We start from the raw sequence: 20,102 nt of genomic DNA, 5'->3' as shown, positions 1-20,102 counted from the left end.
ATGACAACATACCGAGTCATTCATGTACTGTCCTGCATCACATTAAACACCATGAGGATCCTATAGATTCAGTGACACCTGATGGTGGAGAGCATGCCAGATAATGGTCTGGAATGATTGAAGACTAAAATGCTGGGACTAAAACCAGGTTAAATCTCTAGATGGATGACCATTTAGAGTCCATTTCAAAGCAGGTTGTGCAGCATGATTTTAATGGTGCAGCATTGCACAAAAAAAGCAGGTAGATAATGGCAATAATTACGGGTGTCAACAGTTTAAGTGAGCCTGATCAATGATTTGACGTCACTGCACAAGTGTTCGGGGGCAGATAATAGGATAAATGTCTGCTTTGATACAGAATTATGGTGTTTTGGTCACATATTGTATAGAATATGCTGTTAACACTGCCTTTCCCACTGGGATTACTCTCCAAATTGTTTTCACCATGACATCATTTGGCCAACAGAGGGAGCACTTTCACTTCATGCAGGTAATGGTAGGAGTCGTGATTACCAGCTGAGGTTGTGACTCACTTCTCAGTACCACGGTGTCCTGTGCTTTCCACGTGGTGCTGACTCACCCACTCTCAGCTGGTGAAAGGACATGTAGGACAGCTTTAGACTGACATGTCTAATGAGCACACACTGCCTGGGAAACACTGAGTGCGTTTATCACAAAGTATGAGGTGACAGCACTTTTATGAACAGACAATACTGACTTAGGTAGACCAAAACACTTCTGGTAGAATAAACACAAAAGCCCATGTTACTTTTTCTGTCATCTGAATCGAACTCAATGCTCACCGGTCCAAACTATGCACTCTTCATACATCACAAAGTAAAGCAAGTGAGTCAGGAATAGTCAGGAATAAAAAGACAAATGCTTTTTATTTCAATTTATTTATCTTTTAAGAACCAATATGAATTAGGGATGTTTTCAAAATGGGTACAATGATAAAAAACTGACCATTTTCATTCTTCTCCACCTTGTCTTTCAGATTGAATCTTAGGCTCTGTGTGAGTTTAAATATGCATATTTAGGGAAATCCTATAGTAGACCCATTACAGAGAATGAATGAAAGCAGGAGAAGTACCTGTTGTAGGAGTTACGTCTGTATTTTATTTCCTGTTGAACTGTCTGGATGTGTATGTGTGTGTGTGTGTGTGTGTGTGTGCGTGTAGGTGTGCATGTGGGTAAGACGCTCAGCAGGGTTTGGTGGGCTTATTCGAGGTGGACTGGTTATTGCACTCCAACAAAATTAAAAGTAAAATAACATGGCTCTCAAGGCTAAAAAAACAAAACAAAGAAAAACTATTGGATGACAAAGTGTCCATGCCCCTGCCAAACTCTCACACATAGAATATCTTGTGAATAAATATTGCAGACATATTCAAACTTAGTGAACCCCTAAACTGAAAGTGACTTAGCAAGTGAAGGGTAAAACATTACTGCATTGTCAGGTGAACCTTTGAATCTTCATGCAAAACAAAAAAACACCCAATACCAAAATGGACAATCACAACGTGTTTGAGTTTAAAAATGCTTTTTTAAAAAGGTACATTATTCTGGTCTAATCATAATATCATTAATTGGTGGAAATAAAAATCATAATATCATTCAACATAACATCTTTTTATCACCTGTTTGTGTAAAAAAAAAAATTCACAAAATGGAAAACGGTATCCCATGATTACAACTGGAAAAAAAAAAAATACAGGATGGACTCAAGTTAAAAAGATTTTGGCCCGTGGTTGTACAGTGTAACCGGGAGGCGGGGCCTTTTCTGTGTGCTTTGACCTTCCATTCATTGGTTCAGCTGGTGGATCCCAGATCTGGATTCATTCATTACATCACTCACTTGCTCTCTGATCAATTAACCATGACTCAGTGTTAACAAATCATCACAATAATTACTGATAGCACGCTCTTCATTTTTTTAATTCATTTTTTTTTTTTTTTTTTAAATCTTCCCCTGTCAGAAGATTCCCCACTAGATGCACATAAGTAAGATGCACTGACAGGTAGCCTTACTGCACACAGCAGATGTGGCCGTTGGTATCCTTGAACCGCAGACGCATCTTGGGTCTGTATTTCTCGAGGTAAAGGAGCTGTTTGGAGTTGAAGGCTCCACGTCTCTTCCTATAAAAATCAAAAGGGCAGACATTAAAACAAGACTAGCCTCAAACGGTACACTCCACTGTGGTGATTAAAGGAACAGCTTGATATTTAGGGGCCAATTCATATGAGCTGATTGAGTTAAATAAGAAGATCAATAGTATCCTGACTTGTTATGTTAATATATAGGGCATTACTTGGCAGCAACTTAAGCTTTTCTTAAAACTGGCAACAAGGGGAATAAATAGCTAGCTTGGCTTTAGCTGGGTAAACCATCAACCTGCCAGCACATTTAACGTTTACTCATTAACATATTATCAGTTTTTGTATAAAGTATTTATTGTTTCAGGTATAAAGCAACTATTCCTTTCACGTGAGAGTTTTTGCAAGGTACAGCAGTGAATTTACCTAATGCTTGAATTAGATTACGACAGTTCTTAACAATGCTTTATTTTATTAGTTGTAAATAAACCACAGAAACAAAAATGGCTGATTTATTTAGATTAATTTTTTTTTTACATTGCACCCTACAGGGCAAATTTTTATCTAAAACCTTTATATAAAAAAATAAATCAATAAAAAATTCGGGAGGTTACTTACTGCCTTATGAACTGCACAGCGTCTTCATACTTCATCCCACACTCAATGAGGGCTAAGGCCACCAAGACTGGAGCTCTGGAGGTAAAGGAATCCAGTAGACCAGATCAGGGAAACAGTGAGAGAATCAAAAGGAGAGAGAAAGAGAAGATTAAATGCCAAGGTTCACATGGTTCCATGGTAATATTGTGGAGAAGGGGGTAACAGGTCTGCTCAAACCTGGGAAACAGGCCTGGGAAATCAACAGGGGTGCACAAGTTCACCACTGCCCTGCTGAGGCACAGTGCTCACACCCTAAGCCTCACACACATAACTCTGATAAGTAACAGTGAGACAACCTTCTCCTTTATCACCAGAAGAGATAGAGTGAGTGGAAAAAAAATAAATAGATACAAAAAACTTTCTCGAGATCCAGTGCTGACAGAGCATTTCATTGAGAGGCTCTTCTCACATGAAATTCTCAGGGGACAGTATGTGAGAAAGACTGGCTAGAAAGAAAACGGGAAGGAAAATAGGGTGAGAGAAAGGGTGAGAATATCATCAAAGAACGGACAAACAACAACAAGACAAATCGCTGTAGCCACCCACACTGACGGCAACTGCCAGCACACGAGGGCCCATGTGACAGATTTTGTCAGTGTGTGTCTGTGCACTCTGGTGGACTAGAGATATGGATCATAAGAGCAACTGCAGTGTCCATGGCTGTTTGTGTGTACATTACAATAGAGGCCTGGGGAGAATGTTGACTGGTGTAAAAGCACATCGGACAAAAAGGCCATGAAAAACCCAGATGACTGCAGTAAACACAGGACAGGGAAAAAGAAGAAGGGAAGAATGCCGGTCTAACCAATACTGGTAATTATATAACTTCTCAAATGCCACAGCAATGCAAGAACGCTGGAAGCCATTCAGAACCTATTGGCTGATTGCACGTCTGTGGTCAGGAAAGAAATTTTCACACTAGCTCTCCCGTGTCATGCACTTCTGCTGTCTTTGTTTTCACACTTGTTGTTTATTTGGCACAACCCTTTCGTAAATTTACTATCACATAGGCCTTTGAATGTGACTCTGCATATCTCTATATCTGCACACTGCCAGTGCAACCTTATGACCGACAGGCAGATCACATGCAAATGTAATTGCCTTTCCTTCTTCAAATCTGCAGAGGCCACAGCAGCAGCAGCAGAAACTGCTGTCAGACATGAAAGAAAAGATTAGCGGCTGATTGTCGACATGAGCACGAGAGGCGATGTGTACTTAACATGGGACAAAGAATAACAGGAAATAAAGGTTTAGTGCCACATCTTAAGTCAAGTCGGACAAAGCTGAGAGCAAGTGTGAGCAAGACAAGGAGGGAGGAGAGGGATGAGATATCTGGAAAGCTAGAAGAAAATACGATTTACATTCAAGTACATTCAATCAATAAATCTGTGCCGACTCTTACAGGTGGCCAAAGTCTGCTTGGATACGTTTTGATCCAGTGGAGGTAAAATGAACCTTCCTCCATTCACCAAAAGAGCACAAACAACACACCAACAAGATAATACTAACAGAAAGGGGAAACAGGTTGAGAGATTAGGACAAATGGGACGCATTACACTGGAGAGAAGTTGACAGTTTGTGTTGCTACCTTCCAGTTAAGTCTTTCATCTCTACAAAAAGATATCTGCCCTCTCCTGATGCCAAGATAAGTTAAGGGTTGGTGGATTTTAAATATTAGTATCAATCTTTGGATACCACAGCCACACAACTTCACATCAATGTATTTGTTTGTGCTCAATAATGCATGTCATATCCTGGTTACTCTCATTAGTCCAAACGGTTGTTAGTACAAGTAGTAAACTAGGATTTAGCAACAGTAAACCAAAAAAGAAAATGAAAGAATGAGACAAAGAGGACAGCCTTGCCCTCTAATAACACTCACCGGCCAAGCCCTGCCACACAATGGACAGCGATGCAGCAGCCAGGCTCCTCTCGAAACTTGTTGTTGAGCAGCTTGAGCCAGTCGTCCACAATCTGGGTGGGAGGAGGGGCACCATCATCGAAGGGCCAGTCCTAGAGGAGGCAGTAGAGAAGATGATATAAGTTGGAAGGGAAAAAACATACACTAAAACAAGCTGTCAGTGTGTGGACTCTTACCAGGACCTGTATCCCCTCTTTCTCTACTGGAGCCTTATCGTAGGTGGCATCACAAACTCTAACCAATGTATTCACCTCAAACTTTTTCAGCTCCTGGCAGACAATGAAACAATAAAAACTTTATGCAAAGGACTTTTAAAATCAATACACAAACAAATTCAAAGAGACAGATGAGGGCATACCTCAGTGAACTTGTTGAGCGTGGCATTGGTAGGGTTGTGGGTGATAAGGAACCTCATGCACTCATAGGCAATCTCGACTGCAGCGGGGCGGTTCATGTTGGCGAGACGGCTTAAAAAAACAATTACAATACAATACTCTTACAAAACAAAAGCGACTTTTGGCTCAGAAGTCAGCAAAGACTGCAAGGAGACTTATGTGTTCAGGAAATGGGAGAATAAATAAAAATGACTTGGAGAAACACTTGGAGAAAGATGGGTCACGATGACAACAAGTGTTCAGCTATGGGATGGATAAACACAGAGAAGGAAAATAAAAAGGATAAACTAGTCCACAGTACTCCGGGATGTTAAAAAAAATAATTCTTACAAAACCAAAAAAATTTAAAAGAAAAAGAAAAAAGATGGAGATACTATCCAAGAGTCATCCAGTCAGTTTACCCCATTCAGGAGAGCTGTTTGTGATTGGCTGTTCAAGGAGAAAGTAGAGAGCAAAGCTTTTTCGTATTGGTTGGGACAGGTCAGGGTGGTCGGTCCAAGGACTACGCAATTTCCAGGAGGGGGGGCTTTAGTCGGGTCTGCAGTTCCTAGTGCGCTGGCAGTCAGGGGGGTTTCTGGGTAGCGTAGTCCCTTGGGGGGCGGCCGATTCACTTCTCCACTGAGGTGAGGTGCTGTGCCTGGCAAAATTCTCCGCTCACACACGCCATATAGGTACGGCTCAAGTCAACACGGAAACCCTGTAAAGAGCAGAGAAAGGGAAAGAAGCGAATAATCAGACAGAGAAATTTTGAATGTAAATGAAATTAAATTAATGACACAAAACATATAGGGTTCAGCAATTAAAATAAAACATTTAACTGGTAGAGCTCAGGATCCAGGCAAGGCACATTGAAAGCCTCGCCATTGATCTCACTTTTTTTTTTTTTTAACTATACAATCAGTTTTTTTCTGGGGAATTATGGAGAATCAGAAACTTTTTTTCACCATACGCTCATGATACTCCCAGTTGCTGAAGTATATTTAATTTCCATCTTTACAATTGCTCTCCACATCAGCTATGGAAAACCAATCATTGGTGGTTGGTATAACACTGATAAAATGCAGTGCTGCCAGTGCACAGAAAGAGAATGTCACCACACACACTACATTTAAATCTTCAGACTGATCTCCACCCCGAGATTATTAGTGTTACAGAAGAATGTAACAGACATAAAACTTGTATGTAGAAGTCCCACAATTCAGCCTTTCAGACTGCTATAACCTGACAACATGTTTGGATTACATCAACCTTTCAGTTTGCTACCCGTCAACAAAATGGAAACTAATAATATGCACAGTATGGAGTTCACAAACATGCGCACAAGGGTGTCTTAGAAAACAGGTAATGTCTGGTTTGTAACTGGCCATGGAGCAAGTCCAACTGTGCCAAATCCTTGACAGTCCAACTCCAGCCGCCACAGACTGGCTGGAACCGTCTCAGAGCAAAATAGGGGGAGGGGGGGAGGGGGGTTTGTAGGTGAGCACAGGGAAGTTGGATGACGAGAGCTGCCCGTCACTATGTCGACTGCAAACACGTAGGTCGTAGGAGGGAAAGAGAGAGAAAGGGCTTAGACTTTAGCACCGTGTCAAAGGCAGTAGTCACAAGGTGAGGATTACAGGGTGGGCAAAGCTTCAAACAGTCCAAGTATTTCAGCCCAGTGTTCCCTCTTTTCACCTCCTTGAGAGTGACACAGAACTCTCTGTACTCCCTCTATTCTTGTTACACCCAGTCCCAATTTACTCAAGATATTTAAGTGTATCACACACAGCATACACTACTTGTTTTGTCTCACAAGTGCACCTACTTGAGTTTTAACACAGCTAAATGAGAAAACAAAGAGAATCATTTCCCAATAATTATTGCAAGTTGACTTCACTACTTTTTTTACAGGTTTGGCGCCAACTTCATACCTCATTGTCAGTTATCCTCTGTTAGCTGCCAACCACAGAGCCACAATCCACTCTCATGTCTAAATATCCTTCCTTTCCTTCATCCTTTAGACTTTGACATTCAAAAACAGCCTTGAATTCTTTTATTTCTTGTGTGACGACTGTGATCCTCTGTGACTCCTTTAATTACCACCTTTCAGCGCTACTGAAGATAATGTGGAAATGCTGCAGACAGCCCTTACTAAAGATTGGACAAAAGTAACCAAACCCAATTTGATTCAATAGGCTACTTATACTTCACAGATAAAGAGGATGGACAGGGGCAACAAGGGTTATTTCAGCTGGACGGCTAAAAGGAGAGTGGAGTAAGACATGGAAGAAACGCTGAGGAACAAACAACCAACAGACACACCAAGGACACCACAATGACAGCTTATATTTCAAGATGAAAAGAAACTAGACGGCAGAGGTTTGCACGCATGCACATTGAGACATACAGTCTGCATGGGTTACAGAGGCAAAAAACGGAACACAATTTTAAAGATGATATTGGTGTACCAACTATAGCGCCTCAGGTAGGAAGTAAGAGCAGCTAGAAAACCCATCTATGGTGACTGCAATCCCCTTACCATGTATTACTTTTTAAATGCAACACTGCTACTGCACTGATCTGGATAATACAAGCAACTGCTGCTATGAATGTCTGACTCACAAGTCAAATAAAAGCAGACAATTTAAATTAAGTAAAGTCATTTATAATTTGACTGTGGAAAGCTGTGTCACAGTGAGCCACAGTTGAACTGAAAGCTATGCCTCCACATACTGTATTGAGAAAGCTCCTCAATAGAAAAGTGAGTAGGCCATGGTAACATCAAGCCTGGCACACTCTGACAGACTGCCGTCACTGCTCTGTCAGGGACACATGCAAATCACTCTGAAATTTGCACATTGGTTTGGCAGTTACACACTGCACAGACACAGAAACGATAAAAACAAATACACATACACCAGATCTGTTTGTAGGAGAAAAGAAATTAACCACACAGGAAACAAGAGGCAGTGCTTACACAACAGCTGTCATAACTATAGACAAAAAATATCACATGAGTCAAAATGTTTACTGTATTACCAACATATTAGTAAGCATATTGATCGTTGTAGAATATATGTGCACAAACCAGACTTCTTTATACACTATGTATATCTTATCAGCATTGTCCATTATGCGGCTGCATGAAACTGATGTGACGTTTCATATGTGACACACACAAACTAGTGACTTATAAATTAGTTTTCGGTGTACTGAATCAGTAGCCTAGACTAAAGGATTAGCTAACAGAATCGTTCAGTGACCAGAGCCCACACTCCATTCGACACAGTCACAGAACTGAAATACGGCCGCTCTCGGCAGTGCTGTCGCTAAACACACCAGACTCCACACTTTCCCTTACTATGTGTTATGTCGCACTCATGACTCTTCCAGTGACTTTTTGCCAATCACTGGCTGGCAGTGTCGACTTCACATCTAGTACCGGCTCGGCTCGCTTGGAACCTCATCAGAGCAGGTACTAAAAATGTACCAGGTACCACTGTGCTAAGTTGAGTTGTGCTGGAACTGTGTTGTGGAAAAGGCGACATTAGGTTCATTTCTATCCCCAGAATTACAGTAGGTGAACGTTCCTCAGTTTCACAGTGCTTTGTTTGGTAAATTCATTCCTCTGCATCAGATGTCCCCTCCTTTGGATGACGATGTCTGCAATGAGTACAGGCATGGCTTATTTACTAAATTACATGAACATTATTGACAGTCAATAAATGCTATTTAACCACATTGAAATATGTTCTGCCAGGTCAACCGAGTATGAAAAAGACTGAACAAATATTGAATGCAAATCTGATTCAATAACCCAAAGGGTACAGCCCTGCTGATGTAAAGTATATTTGAGGTACATCCGGCTTTCAGTGCAACTACAAATGCTAAACTGGGAGAAAGGTCACAGAGTAAAGTCAAAAGGCCCACGCAGTGGCCCAGAGAAAGGTCCCTTGTTGCCCTGTTCCTCATCACGTGGTCTAATGTTGGAATGGGTCAGCAAGTGGAGGGAGCAAGAGTGACAGGGGAGGGGGACATGTTGGTAGGGAGAACTTCCCAGATCAGCTGGCCTCTCCCAGAAGCCCTCAGCAGTGACTCAGGAGAATGAACAGACAGAGGTAGAGAGATATGGAAAGTGTGAGAGAGCAGAGATTAGCAGAACTAGCTGATAAGGACTATGGTATCAGAGAACAAAAAATGACATGCAAACCTAAACGGGTGATAAATGTGGCAAACAAATGGGAACCAGGCCATGGTTATCCTACAACTGCTAATGCCAAATCATCATTTTAGGATGATTTATAAATGTGTCCAGCAAAATAGAAAGACGTCAGGGTTTGATATTGGTAGAATTTAAGTGCACAAGATGAGGCAGCTGTTCATTATCAGGTTCATACAGTAGCCAATTCATATTTTGTACCAATGAGGATCACGTTATCAACAAATGATTGGAGCACTGCCCGTGGAAGTTGTAAAGTGCATAGAGATGGACTTAACTGTTACAGTGGGAGTGCTAACAGAAAGCCTTTCACTTGTTAAGCTTTTCATGGACGGGGGACTCAGTCCATAACTGCCACATTTAGCCTATGAACAGGTTGTGTGGACACCTGTTGTTAGGTGCAGTATTTTAATTTATTTCCCACCATCACGTTCACATATTCACTATTCTCATGATGTACAAAGTGTAAATAGTCACGGGCTGGCTGGAGCAATACATTTGCCAAAAGGGTAAGTAGGGTTGTTCTAAAATTAGACACAAAAAGACAGACACACAAGAGCAAATAAGCCTGTCTGGATATGGCAGTCTAGAAGGGCAATGTGGCAGAACATCTGAGTCCATCTTCTCCCCTCCTTGTGAAAGATGTTAGTGTTAACATCCAGCCATGTCTGGTCGTCTGAGGTTGTGCTCCAGTCTCACTGATGTTTTGTCTGGAGCCAGACTGGGCATGACCAGACTGTGCTGCCCTGAAACAGCTCAAGACCTAATTTGATGTGTGGGAGCTGAGTCAGGGAGCAGGGGCAGTCCCCGTTATCCATGGCAAGATGGACACTGAGAAGAGGAGGGGGATAGCCCAGGTTCTCTTTGCAGTGACAGCAGCATGGACAGCACAAGAAAGATTAAGGGCCTGATACGCTTGCCCCAAATACCGCCTGCTTGCTACACCCACAGTACACAGTTGCACACTTCTCCTTTTCGTGTGGCAGCTATTTCCTCAGGCAACACAAACAAAATGCACAAACGTAAATACAAGGTGTCAGAGAAGCATTTTCGTCTTAACTGCCTGATCTCAAACTCGCCACGGAGAGTATAGGACAAACAGACAGCTGCAGTCAAATTTACAGAAACCACAGTTTGGTGGGAACAGAAAGGAGGCCAAGTGTCACAGAAGCATGTCGCCATTCCTGTGGCCTCTGTGAGTGCCAAATAAGAGATAATTGATATGCATGCAAATGTCAAGGAGTACTTGAAGAAAACCGGTAAGATGTGAAGGAAAATCTTCAAGAGGACATAACAATGGATAAGAACAATTAGATGAGAAGGAAAAAAGCAAAAAAGTAAGGGACAAGCAAAGAATCGTAGAGCCTACAGCTTGGCAGGGACTATGGCTGAGATATAACAGAGGATCACACCTGCCCAATGGTCCAGCTGGTTCTCAGCACTGACGTCAATACTGCTGATAAGATGGGTGGGTGGATTTCACCACAAAAAAAATTGGAGCTGTACTCAACCCAAACTTGCAATTGAAGATAAAGGAGACCCTATTTATTAATTTCAAACAAGTAATGAGGCCAGCTCTAATGTAAAAAGACCCACTGACACACACTCATAGTTTTAGGGGGGGTTCACTGGAGAATCTCCGACTAGACCCAAAGGCATTTTCACTGATCTAGGAAGTTTTGGTAGATGTGTGTCCATCTTGCATGTTGGCCACTTCAAAATGGGATTAACGACAGCAAGCTCAGTTGAGGATCATTTTCATGGAATATGATATGCACAGTGAAAGCTATGATGTTGTCACACAACAGATATCTGACCTACAGTACAGCAAAGAAGGAAAACAATGATCACTGTGATGTCTTGGAGTTGACAATACTATCTTCTGAATCCATGCATGAAGTCACCAGAACAAAGCATGTCAGGTAAAAGTTCGCAGTTACAAAAAACAATAGATTGGCCTTGTGTGAAGGAGCAGCTGCATTGTGAAATGCCTCACACCCATTAAGCAGACTGATCGTCTTTTCTACTCTACTTCACTTCTTTATTTCTTTTTTTAAGTGTTTTCATCTTAGAAGTGTGAAAATTGTTTTAGCGCAACATTCAAAACCCTCAGTAGATCATAAGAGAATTAACATCAGGCTCGTTAGAGGAAAACAAACAGCATTCAACAAAATTCACCAAACACAGTGCAAGAATGAATGGGCCCGTCAATGTTGGGTATGGTGACAGGTCACTGCAGAATTGGGCAAACACTACACACAAGGAAACAGTGTGCAAAGCTCTCCCTCACCATCAGTCATACTCAAAACAAACACAAACAAAAGGACAAACAAGCAAGAAAGCAAACACACACACACAAAACTATAATAAGCTACAGTACTCAAACTGCTCTACGTATTTTAGCCTTACCAGTTTATCTGGTATAACAAACAAGAGACTAAAATCCCTATGCATGTCTGGACAAGAGGATTCAAAGATGGAGTAGACACAGCTTGTATGCACAAACTGAACTTAAGCAGCTATCCCAAGCTGTTGCTGTGCCTCTTATGAATTGCAAATTCCTGAGCTTAGCAAACAGGAGCGTTCAACAGAAAGCTATACCTTTTAGTCACTGGATTCTGCGTGGCCCCGTGCTTTGTTGACTGAACTCTGATAACATGCTCACCAATGGATTTCTGAGAATGTAGTGTTGGCTCAGTGAACCTGTCCTGTACATGTTAATTCACAACCTTTCTGAGAAGAGCATCTGTCTTCACCTGCCGTGCAGGTAGGGCAAGATGACCCCTACACAACAAAGCTTAATAATTACAGGTGTGTTGGGAATGCTGCCACTACTACTAACACCTTGACCAAACCTCAAGATTATCGTTTGCTCAGTGGCAAATAGCTGGATATTACAACACATTACTTTTTTTAAATCTCTTCTGATAGTTTAAATTAATATTTAAGCTGTACAGTCATTTTGTAAAATAATTTGTCTAGCACAGAATGTTTGACTTTGTATGTATTATCTTTTTGAAGTTGAGACAGCTTGATGAGCACCACCAATCTATGATGCAACAGTGTAGTGTATGCTACTCAGAAATAAGACAACGTTTTGTTTGAGTTTTTTTTACATTATATAGTATAAATTGTAAGCATAATTGAATTATTTTTATTCTTGTACAGGCCGTTGATGGGAAAAGACATTTTAAAAGAAGAAAACCATACAAACCCTATGGAATATATTAAATATTAAATACTATTAAATCTACTAAATACAACTAAATATAGCCCTTATTGGAGAAGATCACTGGATCAATCATTTCCAAAACAAATTTAACAATTTCTTATCATAACTAATAATGGAGCATACACGGTGGATGTTGTTGTGTTGGCTCTCTAAATGTGAATTTGTGTAAATGTGAATGTTACAATGGAAAAGACAGCTTGCATACATTTGTGCAGGCAGCAAAAGTATTAATCACTGCAAGCAGTAACAGACAGACCACGTGCTCTTTGGACCAGGACAGTAAATCAGAACCTTATAATTGGGACATGAGTCACCACTGCTCATGTCTTTGTTTACCTGTGTCTAGGTAGACCCAGGCACAGTCACTCTGACTCAAGCTTGTGGCTGTCTCGGGTTGAAATATAATAAACCTGTGTTTTTCACAGCAGGCCCCTAAGATACACACAGTGCCCACAGTGAGCAGGAGTGTTTTTAACTTTTTTTAAGACTTAAAAGAATAGCATAGGGCAAAACCTACTATTTATTTATTTTATTACTTATATATTTATATAAGTACTATTTGTCCAAAATTCAAATGTGCTGACAAACATTTGAAAGTGTGCATGACCAGGGAAACCTAAAAAGTATGAATACAGAATTTCAGTTAATAACACAATGATCTTGACTGTATTTGATCAAGCCTTGAAAAATATCGGGGGTAAACGGAAAAAACACAAAAAGAAAAAGAAATTTAAGACGCTAAATCCAAACTGCTAAAAAAAGAAATATTAAAAAGTACAGCAACAGCCACTGCTGCACATAGAATGATGATGCCTGGATAAGAATAACCCAGCTCTGTGTTTACCAATGCAGAGCATTTGAATTTGTCCACTTCATCCTCCACATGAGGGTCGCTAGAGCCAATCCTGGCTTTCCAGCTAGGGTAATAGGTGGGGGTACACCACATGGACAGGTCGCTAGTCCATCACAGGGCCAACACGCAGAGACAAACAACCATTTACTCTCATATTCACACCTATGAGCAATGTAGAGTGTTCAATTGACCTCTGCATGTTTTTAGACTGTGGGAAGAAACTGGAGGACCCGAAGAACACACACACGAAAGGCCCTTGTTCGGAGAGGGTTTCCCAGGTTTTTGCTGCAAGACAGTGGTGCTAGCCACTCAAAATATTAACTTTATTAACACTGTGTCACATAGGAGTGGTAACTGTCCACCAGCCATAATGTTCCCTAAAGATACTGCAGTACACACGCCTAGCTGAGAGGACATTAATCACACATCAGTCAGTATGAACTCACTTCAATTTATAAACCACTAAACTCAATATCTGTCCACTGAAATCAGATTAAATATGTAAGTATCATGCCTACCAATTAACACATTCGGTTTAGGCTGAGATTCATCACAGATGCTATGAAAAAGGCCAACAAGGACGAAACAAATCAACAAAAACATCTACCTACCAGGATGCTAATGTTGCTTTAAAGCACCATATGTAATATGCATATTATATCTTCTGTGTTATTATTGTGTAGCTGTTTTCACTAGACTCAAATTACTTCCATCCATTTTACATATCCAAGGAGCCATCTTGGTTCTGTTGCCTCCAGAATCCACACCTCAGTGCTTCTTCAGATTCTCCACGGAGATGAATCACATGACACTCAATATATTCCTTCTTGCACAATTACAATTTAATATTTGATGTATTTGCTTTGGTGATGCAGTTGTGTTTTTTGCCATCTTTCTTGTGGCTGAATATTAATCAGGTGAAACAATGCCACTTCTCTATAGGAATCAATACATTTGTTTTAATCCTGAGAATTGGACATTGTCATTCTATCCCCCACTCAGCACAACAGGTTACTCTCTTCTGCTCCCAGAGGGCTGGGGCTAATCTGCCTTTGGAGTGCTTGTTGTTCTGGGATCTTATGTTCATGTAAAGCATGCCAGACTTAGGAGGCACAAGAATATCTAACACCACGGATGAACCCCCACAACCCCCAATTTCCATGGACAGACAAACACCACCTACACTCACAGGTGGCATGGCCCACTTATCACACTGCTTTTCACTCCCTGTATGAGTACAGATAAACAGCGTGACAATCAAAGGCCTCTGTGCTTACAGGGAGGGAAAAGGGGGAGAAGGACTGATCCATCTCTGAAAAAGACTGAAAGAGGCCAGGGCACATAGTACCCTAGAAACGGGAATGAAAGAGGAGAAAACATATCCTTGTTGACCGGTTCTATTCTTCACTGTGACCTAATTGCACTTATAATCACACTTTACACAGAGGTTAACTCTGGTAAATAAATAATAAAAACAAAAAAAGAGATAACACTGATTTTAGACTCTAATTTGACTGATGGTGAGAACACAAAGACATCTGCTGACAAAGGAATTATATAGGGTTAAATAGGCTGTCACCAAAAACTGTTTATATTTGCATATATTTTATATTTACACTAAGAAAAATATGTATATTGAAATTTTGATTATTTACCTGTTTGTCAGTTGAGGATAATGTGCTGATTTTGCAACAGACATGGGAAATACCAACCTTCAGAGTTTACTGACACTTTATGGAGTAAACAACTAATTGATTAATGTAGAAAATAATCACTAAACAGATGAATCTATTAGGAAAATAACTTTTAGTTGCAGCTCAAAATCAATCTTACGGGGACTACTACAAGGATTTTTGCCCTTATCAGTCCTCCTTTATGTCATTTTAAAATCTTCCAGCCTGGACAGACACAGAGGCCACCACAAATAACTGTAAACCAAACCAACCTGTTGTTGGTCCAGGTAAACAAATAAAATAGTGCTAAAACTGAGTTCAAAAGAAAGAGCTGCAAAAACATTTACTGATAAATCAGTCACAATACAAGGTGTTCCCTTCACATTCAAGTTAACAAATACTTACACTGTGGTAAATAACTGACAGCCACCTACACTGATGCAAAACCAGTTCTATAGAGACAAACGGTATCACTATAAAGAAGTGGCTGGATTATTGGTTAAACTACATATTCTGTCTAGAATAGAAACAAGATTCGTGCAAGAGGCCAGCACTCAAGCAGACGGGAGAATGTCCCTTTACATTTTTGCAGAGAGGTGCAGAATCCCTCTGCGACATCAATTCATCTGACATTTGGAAACTAACATGGCTTTCTGACAGCAGCATCAGGGGATGCCTGTTGCCATATCAACAATTGTCTCAGTGGTAGCAACAAGTGCTCCTGTGGGAATTTTTGGTGTTCCTTTAGAAGAGATCAGAGAAAAGCTGTGTGCTCTCTTTAAACATTCACCAAGCAGTAGGAGGTACAGCAATGAGCAGGTTCAGGGTCCAACTAAAAGCCTGCACGTGTACACAGATCTAGGAATTTTTTAATTTTTTAACATCGTCACCAAAATCTTAAAATATGCCCTGTAATATAAGATTAGCCCCTAATAGGGATGAATATGAATAAATTAGTTTGAGGTCATGTTGTGAGAGGCACCCACACATTTCAAGCATTCAGTAAGCTACTTTAAGGAACTGAAAGAAAGGTCAAGCCCTGTCAACAACAAAACACAATGCCAGGACAATAGCGAAACACAGCACATTTGTTTATGTGTGATAATCCAGCTTTGTCTAGAGTGCACTAGTCCAGATGCTTTAAAAAGTAAAACAATTTCTCGATCGGCTGCTGGAAACACCTATAAAAAACATAGCATGTTTCGGCAAAAAAAACAGAGGCACTAGCAGCTTTAGCTCAACATGGTGGCTGAAAACAACAAAAGAAACCCTTTTTACCTGTTACTATAGTTTCAGTAGACAGCCTTGCTGCAGCATCTACAAGAGGCATCAATCTGTCCGACACAGACAGTGCCACAGAGCTTGTGCCTTTGCTTTATCCCAGCACTGTGGCAACAACAGTAAACGAACGCCATGCCGACCAGGACATGATTCATTAACCAACACGCTGCAGAAGAGACACACAAGTTGTCCATGGCGACTAGTACATAACTATATTAATTTTCACCTCGTAGTCTGAAATGAGAAGAAAAAAACGTGTTGGCATCTAATCCTGGCTTCCCATTTGGAGTGATTTCAAAGCAACACAAGATTGCTTTGAAGCAAGGGACCTTAGCAAGCTAACACACAATAAAAACAAAGCTTGTGTCCCATTCTCACCCAGGGGCATAACTGGATTTTAAACTGGCCAAATCTGTTAAGCCAGTCTCTGCGGAAGGGACCCTACCTTTCAACATTCACAGCCACTCTGTGGCTAGATGGGCTTAATGCCAGCAAGCTACAACATACAGTGGGTGTTCCTCTCCCCCAGTAACCTTACTTAGTAAGTGGGTGTCATGTTACTGTAAAATGGGCTCACCTTTCACAGTTACTGTAACCAAGGCAGAGAACTTCCCAACTTGTCACATGGCTTTCTAAAGATGAACTACCCTTGTGTTGATTGGAATACGTGTGTGTGTGAGTATGTATATATACATACATACATATATATATATATATATATATATATATATATATATATATATACACACATACACATATATACATATATACACATACATAAAAACAAGCATCCTGCTGTATTGCCCATAGGTAGTAGTAGTAATACTTCAAATGTAACATTAACCAATGCAGAGCAAATCAATATATATTAAGATGTCACAACTACCATCAACCACAATTACTAATATATTTTACAGCTTATTGCAAACACAAAGCGAGAGACACACCTACAATATTTTTTACCTATTAACAACTAATGTTGACACACACCTACACTATTTTTTACCCATTCATGCCTTCTATTAACAACTAATGTGTGCTGACGCTTATTAAACAGAACTACTCAGATAATGGCAACAGTCTAGTGGTGTGTCATGAATGTGGCCTCCTACTGTAAGGACCTGTCTTTATCTGAAGGGTGTGCTGCTTAATGAAGAGTAACACTAATTCTAGATTGTACAGTGCATTGTGTGTCAATTAACTATAATAGAAAGCAAGTGACTGGTACAAGAAACCTTCCTTCACAACAACATGTGAACATAACATTAAGACTCAAGTTGACGACATTTTACACTACCCAAATCAGTATACTTGTGATTTGTATAATAACTTCAATATTTACAATAAAAGTATCTACCTTTACTTTGACTACACATTGCCATTGCTTCTGTTTTGATAAGTGACTGCACAAATGCATGCTCTTCTAAACAGAATGCTAGGATTTTAGGTCACCTTGCAGTGACTCACAGGCTGGAATGTATAATTAGCTTACCTGTTACACCAGTCAATCATTGACACATAGACTAGTGTTAGTGGGAGTGCTAAACGATATTATTTTGTATTAACTACTCACTAAACATTTACTACCAGAGAGGAGACTATAACCACTGAAAGGTCATAAATTGAAAACTGAGAGGCATGGGAATGTGCTGCGGCCTTTAGTGTCACAGCTGCTCTGGTGTACTTCCTCCCCTTCTGCATTTCCTCATTTCACTTCAGCCCACATGGCTATATTGTATGGTTGCGTGCTTTCTGGTTTAAGAAGCCAGACGTAGCTGAAACATAGACCCACCCATTCCTGATATTAGTTAAATTTATACATGCAAGCATATAGAAATTAAGTCAAGGCGGCTTTTGCCAATAAAGAAAGCAGTCTGACGAATCACAAAACAACAAAAACGGGCAACAAAGGCAGCACGCCAATCGACAGACGGGAAATGATCTGGTTATGGACTACTTCAATTTGTTTCCGAGGTGATATCTTGGTAAATGGGCCACAAATAAATAGGTCAGCCGTGGTCTGGGTCAAGACTTATCACAAAGGGCGGAAAACACGTCGCTCAGTCGCCATCTACCTACAGCTACAGATGTCTGTCGAGGACACTCCGTTACACAGCTTAACATAGTGGAAAAACTAGCTTGTTATACTTTAATCGCTCGCGGAAATTACACTGTCATAAACGTTAACCAGCACAGCTGTTAAAATGTTAACTCAGGTGTTTGTTGAATGTTACATGTTGTTCAAGAGAAATGCTCCCTTCACCGAAGTACACATAGCTCATTCTACAGCTAGACTATCCTTAGCTATCATTTTATGAAATTTTCTGTCGACGTTGAGTGTGAACAATAACATGGTGCCATTCGGCACCTAATATACAGTTTTCCACAATGACAATAAAGCACACGGGGACATATTGGTATAACTTTGAAATTACCATGTTAGATACTATCTTGTGTTTTCCGTCTAGGAAATAGCCTTAGCCCTGGTAGCAAGCTAACACAGCTAACATCAGCTTGCTAGCTCAGCTCCGTACAATGCTTCTTTAACTCTCGGCAACATTTGGTAACTAACACCCGTTGAATCAGAGTAAACAAGGCCGAGTAATGTAATTATTAATTATGTATCAACACAAATTTGAACACAATACGGAGCAAATTCACTCCACTGAGCATGATTTGCTAGAGAAGCTAGTGTTAACGTGGCTACCAACTGGAGCGTTAACTCATACAAATGACCACTGTAATCCACTTGAGCTATCCCGAGTTATTGTGATCATTGTATACATACGATAATATCTGAGCCAACTTTTAGTCAAACTCTGGCGGGTCTGCGATGTTGCTACTGAGTACGATTGCAACAGAAACGACTTCCTACAGATCCGTATTGAAGTTAGCTGAATTATTAGTTACTCACAAAGAGCAGGCTGAACATTGAAATCCCGGAGAAAGTGGCGAGAGAGCAGAAACCGCTGTCAGGTCGTCGTTTTGTTCCTCTTCAATGTGGCAGCTTCTCGTCGGAAGTGGAGAACTGTTGTTGAGGAGGAGCCTCGTCGGTTTGTCGACACCCTCGGGCGCCGTCGGAAATGTGACTTTCAAGGCGGGCCCAGGTTGACGACACATTGCCACAACGGAAAATAGGCCGTGTTTAATAAAAACAAAAAAAAACTTTATTATATTTGTAATGATTTAAAAGAAGCCAATATATATATTTGTTTCCTATGTGTATTTGTTGTCAACATGCGCAGTGAGTTACAGATTGGAGCATAGGGTCTTCAGTTCCGCACGCATTGTGTGAGAAGATGTCAACAGAGTACACTGAAAGGAGACACATATAAATGAATGTGTATTAAAAAAGTAATCTGCCGTAGCGAAGTTTATTTGTCATAAAAACACAATAAGTAAGCAGGTGTTGTTTCACCCCATAATAAGAGACGCACACACGTCAACACATAGTAACATAAGTATTAAAACCAAGATGCCGAGTTTGCCGACAGCACCTGAACGCAGCATCCAGTGACTGGCGTCAATACGACGTAAGAAGAATCCGGGTGCGTGCTGACTGCTCACCATGGTGACGACAGTTCCAGAAAATAAGTACACAGCATCCCTGCCCTCGTGGCGTATTTAGTGACATAAATAATTTTAATTAAATGAATGAATTCAATCAAAATTCAAGTAACTCTAACAGACAAATGAGGGAATCATATTATAGACAATAAGATATATATATCTTATACTTATATTTTATTATAATGTTTTATTAATTTTCTTTGTGTAGTATCTATCTATCTACAA

At 40.5% G+C, this 20,102-nt stretch overlaps 1 protein-coding gene across 2 annotated transcripts; it reads right to left on the bottom strand.

Moving 5' to 3' along the window:
* Positions 1-986: 986 nt before the first annotated feature.
* On the bottom strand, positions 987-19,357 carry ptp4a2b (protein tyrosine phosphatase 4A2b). Of its 2 annotated transcripts, none has more exons than XM_044052791.1 (7): positions 19,222-19,357; positions 5,472-5,767; positions 5,034-5,142; positions 4,852-4,944; positions 4,637-4,767; positions 2,716-2,790; positions 987-2,139 (listed from the first exon to the last, which is right to left on the bottom strand). In XM_044052791.1, the coding sequence occupies exons 2-7, from the start codon at positions 5,474-5,476 to the stop codon at positions 2,028-2,030; spliced, it is 525 nt and encodes a 174-aa protein (XP_043908726.1). In that variant the 5' UTR covers positions 5,477-5,767; positions 19,222-19,357; the 3' UTR covers positions 987-2,027. The 2 variants fall into 2 exon arrangements, with proteins under 2 accessions (XP_043908726.1, XP_043908727.1); XM_044052792.1 differs by lacking the exon at positions 19,222-19,357 and adding an exon at positions 16,305-16,381.
* Between the last annotated feature and the right edge of the window lie 745 nt (positions 19,358-20,102).

Source organism: Solea senegalensis, linkage group LG20 (genome assembly GCF_019176455.1).
Source record: "Solea senegalensis isolate Sse05_10M linkage group LG20, IFAPA_SoseM_1, whole genome shotgun sequence".
Taxonomy (NCBI): Eukaryota; Metazoa; Chordata; class Actinopteri; order Pleuronectiformes; family Soleidae; genus Solea; species Solea senegalensis.
The sequence above is the reverse complement of the archived record's forward strand: the minus strand, read 5'-3'. Positions and strand labels throughout refer to the sequence as shown.

Coding starts and splice junctions, on each gene's coding strand:
- ptp4a2b (XM_044052791.1), bottom strand. Junction 4,945..5,033: donor CGCTCAACAAGTTCACTGAG/GTATGCCCTCAT, acceptor ATTGTCTGCCAG/GAGCTGAAAAAGTTTGAGGT. Junction 2,791..4,636: donor TGTGTGGCAGGGCTTGGCCG/GTGAGTGTTATT, acceptor CTTTACCTCCAG/AGCTCCAGTCTTGGTGGCCT.